Below are 11,170 nucleotides of genomic sequence, written 5' to 3'. Positions count from 1 at the left end.
GGCGGCCCCTCTGGATGCGGGCAGCTCAGAGCCGGCCCCGCGCTCGCCGCCTTCCCTCGGAGAGGCTCCAGAGCGCGCGCGCCCCGGGGCGCCTGGCGTGTGCGCGCGCGGGGGGGGCCGCTGCCATTGTTTTGGTTGTAGGAACTAATTGGGTGGGGGGCTGACGTCGCGCGGCGTCGCCTCCTCCGCCCCTGCTGCTGGAGGAGGGCAGGAGCAGGCTGCTCTGAGGAGGGGTCGCTGGCTGGCTGGGGGCTCGCGCGCCTCTCTCTCGCACACGGCACAGCTCAGCCGGGAGGGGGCCCCGACACAGCCCGCCTGCGCCCCGCATCCAGCGGCCACCTGCCCCGGGATATCTTGTTTCTCCGCACTTGGATACATTGCTGCAAACTGGCCAGGATTTAGTCGCTTTTTTCTCCAGGAAGACTTTTTATTTCAACTGTGCAGATTTTTGGGAACCTTCGTCCTCCTCCCCCCGCCGCTTCCCACCTCCCTCCTTTTGCTGGAGTAAACAAGAGCCACGAGGACAACGAGGAATATGATGGTTTCCTGGTTCACTTTCGCCCTCCTTTGGGGCACTTTCTGCGCACGTAAGTACAGCCAGGAAAGTTCGGCCGGGCGAGCGGGCAGGTCTACTCGGGAGTAAGCCCCGTTAGGGTCTATGGGGCTTGCTTCCAGGAAAGTGTGGATAGGCTTAATGGCTAAGGCTGCAGTCCTATTCCCACTCTCCCCCCCCCCCGTCTTCTCCTTAAGTTTGGCCAGGCGATCTTGCAGCCCGATCGGAGGTCTACTCGGGAGTAATGGCATGGTCCGTGGGGCTTTGCTCCCAGAAAAGCGTGGATAGGTTTGATGGCTAAGGCTGCAGTCCTATCCCCACTTTCCTCCAGCCCTACCCCCAAGTTTGGCTAGGCGATCTTGCAGCCGGAGCCTATGCGTGTCTACTCGGAAGTAAGTCCCATGGTGGTCAGTGGGGCTTGCTCCCAAGAAAGCGTGGATCGGCTTTATGCGAAGGCTGCAGTCCTACCCCCGAGTTTGGCTAGGCGATCTTGCAGCCCGAGCCTATGCATGTCTACTCGGAAGTAAGTTCCATTATAGTCTGAGGCTTGCTCCGGGGAAAGTGTGAATAGGCTTGATGGCTGAGGCTCCAGTCCTATCCCCACTTTCCTGGGAGTAAGCCCCGTTGACTCAGATTTACTTCTGAGTAGACATGCATAGGCTTGGGCTTTCAGAATCCTTAAATATATTTTCGCGGGGGGGGGGCAGGATCGCGATCTTAGTGCCTTGCGAGGAATGATGCACCCTTTGCAAGAGGAGGGGGGACCAGATCTAAAAGCCTCCAAAGTGCGGAAAGCATAAAGAGTCAATTCAGGTGACTTTGTTTTTCTTTTAAAGGGGACGAGCAAAACCCAGGAAACTTTGTGTTGTTGGTGGCCAGTGTGGTGTTCGTGGTCTGCTTCCTTCTGATCGCTCCGTGGGACTCGCTGGGGCTTCTCAGAGTTGTTAGGATCCAGTGGCGTAGCTGGGGGGGCAAAGCACTAAGTCTTTCAGGCAACCTCAGGGCGGCGTGCAAGGGGCCCCTCCCCTTCGGAGCCATTCCAGGTTCGCCTCGGTTTGGCACCCCCGCCTGGAATGGCTCCAAAGGGGAGGAACCCCTTGCACGCCGCGGTGAGGCTCCCTGCAAGTGCCTAGCCCCCCCGTGGCTACGCCACTGGCCGGATCAGAAGCGCGGTGGGTCTCAAGCGGTGCCCCGACTTGGAGGGAGGAAGGCAGGCTCGCGGTTGGGGAACAAAAGATCGCGGTTGACATCGGTTGGGAAAGATGGGCGGAGAGAGGAGAACGTGCTCGGTTTTGCTTCGCCCCCAGTGCCTCCTCTTAGACGGGCGAAGGGAACCAGCTTTCCCGGGAGGAGAACACACTGCACGCCAGGCCTGGCGCTTCCTCCTCCTCCTCTTAGCAAGTGCGGTGCTTTTCCTTTGGATCTGAAACCTGAGCCTCCCCGCTCGGCGTGCTCTTGGCTGGCAGTTCCTGCGGATAGGTTTTGTCCCTCGCTTTGGAAGCGGGGACTTTGCACCCTTGTGGTGGGGGTTCGAAGGCCGTGCGCTCCCTTTCCCTCTCCAGGGGATGGATCCCTGCAGGAGCTGGGGCTGGAGGGTTCCGAACTGGTGGTGGTTGCCCAGGCTCTGATGTTGCGCCCGGAGCCCCTTGCAGACTTTCACACCGATTTGAAAAATACCCGGGCTGAAGCTCTTCCTCTGCGTGTGGTGCGTGGAGGAGAGATCGCGCCGGCTCTCTTCCCTTTGTGAGCCTTTTAAACTTTCGCCCTGGTCTGGTCGCGCCACCAAACCGACTCGTAGTAGTCCTGGTGGAAACAAAGGCGCATGGAAACAACTGGCCGCGAAGAAGCCGGCTTGGGAAAGGCGGCCCTGCTACCCAGTGGCTCTTCCCCAAAGGAATGCATCTTTTGCAGGGCGCAATCCTAGGCACTGCTTCTCAGAAGTAAGCCCCATTGCGTTCAGTAGGGCTTCCTCCCGGCTAAGTGTGGCTAGGATTGCAGCCCCAGGGCCCAGTCCCTTTATAGTCAGTGGGGCTTCCTCGCAGCTAAGTGTGGAGAGGATCGGGCCCCCAATTCGGCTGCTGCTTCTGGTGTGGAGCACTTCTGCCTTTTGTTCAGGCTGCCCCTTCATTTCCATGCGTGCCCGCCGGGACAGTGTCTGGCTTCTTAATTTTTGTCCCCTGGAGGGAGGGGAAAGGCCCCACTCCCCCACCCTGTAGAGGCGGGGGAGGGTTTATGTGTATTGTAGTCTCGGTTGGCCCGCCCCGGGCTGGAAGTTTCAGTGGCAGGCGCTCCCCCTGCCCTCTCTTGTCATGGAAATGCTGCTTTCTTCTGCGCTCCCCTGCAGACCTGCTCTTCCCTTCCCGCCCTCTCTGCTGCTTGGAGGGGGAGGGGGTTGTGGTGGGGCTGGAGGGGGGGGGCTGAGCCCTCTCTCTCTCCCTATGCCAGAGCCCTCGCTGGGAGGGAGCTGGTTGCTTTTGTTGTGCGCCTCCCCTCCACCTCCCTGTGTGGATGACTTTCCCAGGGGGGCAAAGGAAGATCGCCCCTGCCCAGCTCCGCGGAAGCTGCATGCACGGCCGAGGCGCTCGCACAGCCTGCGCACGGTGGCGTAGCTGGGGGGAGCCGCGCCCCCTCCAGCTACGCCACTGCAGGCTGCGCACACGCGCCGCGCCACACCAATCTCGTGGCTCCGGAATAATAATAACAGGCGCTGACGTCAGTGCCCGGCCCCAGAGCACGGCGTGGAGCTGGCTGGGTGCATCTTAAAGCCGCAGAGCCTCGGGTTCGCCTCCGGCCCCCGGGCTGCCCCCCCACAGGCTTCTCGCCCGGGCACTGGGGGTGTGCAGGGCACGCGTGGACGCATTCTGGACGCACTGCCTCCCTCCTCCACCCTGGGCAGGCAGTGGCGTTGCCAGAGGGGGGGCAAAGCACTAAGGCTGCAGTCCTAGCTACACTTCCTTGAGAGTAAGCCTCATTGAACAAAATAGGACTGACTTCTGAGTTGACCTGGTGAGGATTGTGCCCTAAGACTTGCAGAGAGCCTCACCGCGGTGTGCAAGGGGTCCTTCCCCTTTGGAGCTATTCCAACTGTTCCTGGACCCCTTGCACACCACAGTGGGGCTCCCTGCAAGACTTGGTGCTTTGCCCCCCTCTAGCTACGCCACCACACACAGGGCTGGATCCTCGAACTGAGCTTGGCTCTCTCCTCCAGGCTCTGCATAGTAGCAACTTGTCAAGTTGTATCCAAGCATGAGAATATTTTTGGCTTGGCCTGTGTGTGAGAGAGTGAGTTGTATAATAAGATCACAGACCTGCAAAGGCTGCTGGTTTTAAACAGGGTCCTGCAGCTGTTCTTTTTCTGTCTCAACCAGGGCTGTGTAGCCTGAGATGAAGGGAGCTCCAGTCTCTCCTTTCTTTATCTTCTTCAGGGTTGCATTTAAATTATACATTCAGGCAGTGAGAGGTGAAGAAAGGTTCCCCCCTTTTCTCTCCCATTATACATATTTCCATCTGTCCCAGCACCAGTTCACTATTTTCCTTTCTTAAAAAGTGTGTCCTATCTTGGTGGGTTTGTTGTGGAATGTGCTTGGAAATATCTGGAAGGGGTTAAATCCAGCAAAGCAGAAGGTGGCAGCAGCAGTGAGGGCTGGTGTTTCTTTGTTCAGTGGCTCACTGTCATTGCCTCCTCTCTTTTCTCCCCTTTCTGTGTTGTAAACAATGCGCTCTCTCTCTCTCTCACACACACACACACACACACACACACACACACACACCCACCCACACCCATTAAATGTATATTTTTAAAATGTACGTATCAGCAATTGAAGCAGCCCAGCATTTGTCTATGTGATGGTGTATTTACATAGATCTTTGTCCCTTGGTGTGAACGGGTTTCTGAATGATCTATTTCCTTGGGACTGCTCGTTACCATCAGGCATTTCTGGGTGGCTTAGGATAACAATGATGTGTGTTTGTGTGTGTAATGCTTTCAGCACTACCAGTCATGAAATTCAGGGTGCCCATAATCACAAACTGCTCTACTTGCTGGAAGCAGGAGCAGAATTTATATAAGGGGTATTGGTATTTAGCCAATTTTTCCCCCCTGTATGATTATATTATTTTTTTTATCCTTTAGCCTATTTGGCTTATTCCAATATAAAATGACTTAGAAAATCATTACCTGCTTTTCCTTAAATGGGGAAGAATATACACCCCCTTGTATTGGAGTCAGATTAAAAATTGTATTTTAGAAATCTCCCCCAAAGGTTGTTGCATAAAACTAATATGCATATGCTTTTCCTTTTTCTTAAATTCACATTTCTAAAATAAAAGACACACATTATCTGATTGAGGACAGTTCTCTGAAGATGGACAATCCCATTGCAAAGCAACCAGCACTGTGCACTGCTTTTCTGAATGGCCTCAGCTGGCTTTTTAATGTAGTTATTGTTTTGCAACAGGTCCTCCTTGCAGCCTTCTAGAAATGCCCAGTTAAGAAAAATTATGTATTTGTAGTTCTCCTGTGTTGGTCCAAAGACACTGTATGTGTGGAGTATGTGTAGAGTCCATGTCATTAATGAGAAAGGGTGGCTATTTAAGAAAATAACTTGACTTCAATTAAATGCATGGGGATGATTTCTAGTAGCACCTTGGCTAACTCTAGTGAAACAAAAACAGGCTGTTGCTTTACTTAACAAATAACTGTTGTGTACTTTAATTTTTGGAGTATATGAAGATTTGTTGATGAAAACATTATGCTCATTTCTAGTGTTTTGTTTGCAAATTTTCCTGTATCCCAAATGTTCAGAAATTGTGTTCATCTTTTCTTTTTTCCCCCCCTTATAAACAAAGACACATGGATCACATGAAAATGATTTCTGTTGTACAAATCACCTCTTGGTGGAGTATTGCAAAACATAAACACCAAATAAATAAATATTTTTTTTAAATAATTTTTTAAATAAATCTAACCCTTCACTACACTGCAGCGTATTGAATTCCTAGCAGCAAAGTCTTCTGTTTCCCAGAGCTCTGCATTTATTCTCTTGTGGTTGAGAAAAAAGAATGAGACCAGCTTCATTAGCTTGCTAATTAAACACAATGAAGTGCTGTGCCAAGGTTAATGGTGCTGGTCTTTAAAAACACAAAACTCTTGAACTAGTGTTCAGAATCCTATTAACAAAATCTATTGTTAGATATAGATTATGCCACTCTAGATATCAGGACTCTTGACTGGTTGCAGTGCTTACATTAAGTTGTTGTTACTATGCAAGCCTTAATATTAAGGCTACAATACTGAGCATGTTTACTAGGGAATGAGTCCTATGGCACTCAGACTTCCACATAAAAAGCGCATAGGATGGTGTTGTGACTTGGTCATAAGAGTACTGTTTTGCATTATTCCATATATTCAGAATATATAATAAACTATGTTGGGGCGCTAATTTAGATGGCTTTTAAATGGATCGAGCAGCTTCATGGAAGGTAGGTATGACATTTGGCTATTAGCTATATAAGCTGAATGGAACCTCCTTGTTTAGAAGCAGAACTACCAGATACTGGGGTTGGATCATAGCTTGGTGGCAGAGCACATACTTTGCAAGCAGAAGGGTCCAGGTTTAATCCCTGTTATCTCCAGTTAAAGTTGTGTTCCTAGAAAGCTGTGCCAATTCGAGTAGACAGTAGTGAACCAGTGTAAGGCACCATCACATGCTCTACTTTGTAGCATTAAGAGGTCTTTGTTATGCTGTTGGAAATGGAATGCTTCACTTTGATTCAGCTTGGAAGTTCTCTGTGTAGTGTTCCTATGCTTTAAGAATCTTGCCTTTTGAGAGATGCCACTATAATTCTCGTCTTTTGGGGAAACTGAAGAGGACATAAACTCTCTGAGACTGTAAATATGTTTGGAAATGCACAGGGACCAATTCTTAGGGTTCCATTCCAAAAATTAATAGAAAAATATGCAATTAACCCCCCCCCCTTTTCCCTAACTACTGCATAGGAAAAGCATGCTTCACTCTTGTTACCTTAATCTCTCTGTGAGGCTACACTAAGGAGCTTGTAAGTTCTGTGAATTGGATGTCACTTGCCCTGTAAACCAAGAGTGGGGAACTTTTTCTCACTCAGAATGCAAGAGAGGGCACCAGGATGCAGGTCTCTTGTATGCTCCATGAGGCATCTGGTGGACCACTGTGAGATGCAGGAAGCTGGACTAGGTGGGCTTTTGGCCTGATCCAGCGGGGCTCTTCTTACGTTATCTGTTGTGGAAATGTTGTGTCTCTTCAGCCACACGGATCCATTCTAAATCCTGTTTCTCTCCCACCCTCCTTTCCCCCTTACTAGTGTGGTGAGTAGCAGGAGGTGATGGTGGAAACTATATTGTCACTTTTGTATTTTGTGGGTCAATTGGACCCTAAAATACAATTTACTTATGATTTCTTTTCCACAAATACTGAATGGGCATTTTCTCTATTTCTGTGTTGAATTTAGATCTCTATCTTGCTCCATCACAAAGGGTCAGGTCTGGTATCACACACCCCAATGGGAGAAAGCTGGCCTGTTACAGCAGCATAGGAATGCCACAGAAGAATAAAAACTGCAGACAATTGCTTATTCAGAAATTAAGGCCCCTGAAGGTTTTGAACGGCCCATTTTATCAAGGGCTGAAGAGTGTGTCAAGGTGTGTATAAAAAGGAGTCCCTGATATATTAAAACAAACATTTATTTTGGCACAAATGTTCTTGGACTAGAGTCCATGTCATTAGATGCCAGACTAACATGGCTAACCCTCTGGAATCAAGATACCTATATAATCTTTCAGTTTGAACTGAATAAATATCCTATGGCAGATCTTTGAGTAGAGCAGGTTAAGACACAGATGTGGAATGGCTGTGGCTCTTGTTCTCATAAATATATACAATATATGAAAACATAGCTCAAAAACAGTCCCTTGAATTAGTCCCTTTAAATATTATTTAATCTTCCCTCAACTCCAATGCCTGCTTAAGCATACCAGGCACCAGAAGTCTTGACTGAGACACTATTTTATTGTTCATACTGTCCTAGCCTCATACTATGTCTATGCACAAAATGTATTGGATGCATGTACCAAATAACATGTGTTGGATCAGTGCATGTAACTATACATAAAACAGGTGCAAAAGAATCAGGATTGGTAATAAGAAGTGAAAAACAGCACATGGGGTTGGTTCAATCTTGTTTGCTTGTTCATTCATGTCTTTGATTTATATCCTTCCAGTTCAGAAGAATTTCCAAGACAATTCACATAAAATAACACCATAGAGTGGGGCAGCTTCCACACCCTCCAAAACATAACATTGCTCTGAAGTAGCATCTTTCCATCCCAACTCAAGAGGCTATTGTGGATATTCCAGTCACCTTCTACCTTTGAGGAGAAGGCTAGGCTAGATCTCTACTTCCTAATTTTTTACATGCAAGAGCTTTCCAATACAGTTGAACACCACATAAATCTGGTTCAAACTTCAAACACAGCACTCACCATCTCTTTAGCATGGTTATGCAATTGTGAGTGGACCCCAGTATTGTATATTCCCTCCCTCTCCCTTCTCTGGTATCAACTCCTTCTGCTGACCTTAACTATGGTTCCTGTGTTTCAAACTAGGGTTTGAAGCAGGTTAAACCTTGTTTAAGTGGGAGCCAGGTTATATTGTAAATATTAATTATGGTGTACATACTGGAAAACTTAAACTTGTGAAAAGCAAAGCTCTTACTGGGCTTGTTTACATCAATTGTATTTAAACCTCCAAATTATTTGATCTTGTAGCTTCTCTATGAAATGGCCTTTAGAACAAGCACAATATTAACCCTTCTTCTGTTTGGAATAGTTCTTGAACTATTCTACTGTACTTGAAATGTAGCATGATGGGGTTATGTCCCTCTCTCATTGAGCTGTGCCAGAACCATATGCCACTTCAGACAACAATATACAATGGAGTGTGTATAGCAAGTTTATATCAAGATATTGCCAGTAACAATTTGCTCTAACTTGTGTGTGTGTGTGTGTGTGTGTGTGTGTGTGTGTGTGTGTGTGAGAGAGAGAGAGAGAGAGAGAGAGAGAGGTACATGTTGGTTCTCTGAGAACGAATGGGAGGAAGAAATTTTTAGAGCATACTGTAGTGAGTTCTTGCACAGCAGAAAATGCTCTGTCAGATTTGTTATTGCATAGGATTATGGTTTATAACTGCTCTTATGCAGCAAGAGTTAAAGGGTCACTGTGGTTGAAGTCTTGTTCCATTTGGATTAGAAAGTTGGAATGGTGAATTACTTTAATAAACTTAAGGATTGGGACAATTGTGATGCAGTATTTTTTTGGTTTGTACAAGCAGTGGGCCTGGTCAAATGTGTGACGCCAGGGTGGGAGGAAGCAAACATTTAGCTTGCACTTGCTCACATGTTCCTCTCCCAGGATCTCCTCAAATCTGTTCTCTTCCCCTGGAATCCCTGGTGCAGATGATTGCAGTATTCTGTAGAGTTACAATCTGGTTTTTCCTTACTTCCAGATTTTGACTTGCAAATGTGTGCATTAGCTTGATGCTCTTCCCTTCCATATTGTGTTCAGAAAGTAGCACATGATCCAGCCAAGTGCCATTCTCATCTGTATACTACATCTCCTTGAATCCATGATCCATACCTGTTTTGTTTATTTCTAGAACCAAATTCATTTTTTGACAGCTTTGTTCCAAGTCAAATAATAATGCAAAGTAATATTTTCTATTGGCTCAACAGTGGTGGCAGGCTCCCTTTAGCATGGGTGAGTCCTGACATGCTAGACTAGAGATTGCCGCATGAAATACCTACTGCTGAATTGGACCCAATGTCTGGTCTGCTTTTATTGACAATAGCTCACCAGGGTCATTCCTAGCCTTGTTGCCTGAGATCCTTTAAACAGGAAATACCAGGGATTGAACCTGGGACCTGCTGTGTGAAGGACATCAATGAATGTCCATACCTTTCCTGGAATTTGTTGAAAACTTAACATTATTTCCTTGCTATCTTTTCATTGATCCAGCTCTTTTTTAATGCTGTGTTTTAAAATGGTACAAGCTTTCTCCCCTCCCCCCTCTTGCTTATACATTAAATGTAGTTCTTCGAAATAAAACTGGTGATGGTAGAATTGCATCTTCTTCCCAGGTTGTGCAGAGCTTCTGCTGATAGGATCTCCAGCTTTGCTTCTTTCCTTTAGCACTGCTTGCTACTGATATCTTTTTGATAGTTAGGACAGCAAAGCACCACGTGGACAATGTCAAGGCCCTTCTCAAATAAGGGAACTAAATACGACAGTATTAAAGTTGCAAAGATGTCATGGTGTTTATGTCAGAACAGGTTGCCACCTCTGGGCATTCAAAACCAAATATGCAAAGCATTTGCTATGTCCATCTTTCTGCTTCTCTTTTGTGTGTGTGGGGGGGACTCTTTACCTGTGTTGGTTTTTTTCCCCCACAGGTCCTTTGATTTTGATATCCAAAAGTAAAGGTAATCATTGTCTTAAACTGTCAACAAGCCTAAAACTGCATCCTCAATGAAAGTAAGACATTCTGAGCTTTGAAGTATAGGTAGACTGATTACTCTGTGCAATATGTATGCATAAAGGAATGCATTCATGCGTATTATTGTAGTGTAATTATTTAAGAGCATGAACTTCAACCCAGTGGTGTCACTAGAAGGGGATGCAAAGCACTAAGTCTTGTGGGGAGCCTCATGGCAGCATGCAAGTGGCCCATCCCCCTTTCCTTTGGAGCCATTCCAGGTGGTGGGAGCAAAACAAGTGCATGCCTCCATTTTGCTCCAGTTGCCTGGAATGGCTCTGAAGGGGAAGGGCCTCTTGCATGCTGCGGTGAGTTTCCCTGCAAGTCTTATTGCTTTGTATCCCCTCTAACTTTGCCATGGCTTTAACCCAAAAGTTTAAATGCCTGCTTGGACATGAATTCATTTAGGTGACCTTGGGCAAACCACAACTGCTGAAGATAAGGCAATTCTCTCTCTAAAATGGAGAGAATAGCATTGGCCTACCTAATGGAGTAGTTGTATGAATGACCCAGATGGATAAAGTAGGAGTAATTGTTAGGCAGTGTTCAGAAGCTTTGAACACTTCAACACCCAGATACTTTGGACAGTGCAATGAAATTTCAGATAAGGATACAGGGAGCATAACAGGGTCCTCACCAAATGTGACCTATGAGAAAAATCTTTAAAGAAACAGCAATTCTTCCTCTAAGAGGAGCACTGGAGCTGTTGTTGAGCTAATATGTCAAAGAAAAAATTCAATAGGCTACAACCCATAAGAAAAGCGGACTCTGCTGTGGTTCGAAATACCAAGACCCAAACAGTATAATGCTGGGATCACACTGTTGGCCCTTGTAGCAAGATCTGGAGCAGGATAAAAGAAACGGAAGCATCAAGTGGAGAAGATTTTGTAGCAATGGTGGGTGGAATTACTTTGGCATTAACTGAGTATCTGCACATTCATGGCATGACAGAGACACAATTTCAAGATATGATAAAGATTGTGACTGTCCTAGGGCACAATCCTAACCGGGTCTACTCAGAAGTAAGTCCTATTTTGTTCAGTGGGACTTACTC

At 47.1% G+C, this 11,170-nt stretch overlaps 1 protein-coding gene across 1 annotated transcript in view; it reads left to right on the top strand.

The window, feature by feature from the left end:
* The first annotated feature begins 233 nt into the window (after positions 1 to 233).
* The window catches only part of ACVR2B (activin A receptor type 2B), a 123,935-nt gene continuing 112,998 nt past the window's right edge, over positions 234 to 11,170 (top strand). Inside the window, exon 1 of the mRNA XM_066627915.1 lies at positions 234 to 587. Coding sequence (XP_066484012.1) covers positions 536 to 587 — 52 coding nt within the window. The 5' untranslated portion in view covers positions 234 to 535. The remainder of the gene's footprint in view (positions 588 to 11,170) is intronic.

This window comes from Tiliqua scincoides, chromosome 5, assembly GCF_035046505.1.
Source record: "Tiliqua scincoides isolate rTilSci1 chromosome 5, rTilSci1.hap2, whole genome shotgun sequence".
Classification (NCBI taxonomy): domain Eukaryota; kingdom Metazoa; phylum Chordata; class Lepidosauria; order Squamata; family Scincidae; genus Tiliqua; species Tiliqua scincoides.
The sequence above is the reverse complement of the archived record's forward strand: the minus strand, read 5'-3'. Positions and strand labels throughout refer to the sequence as shown.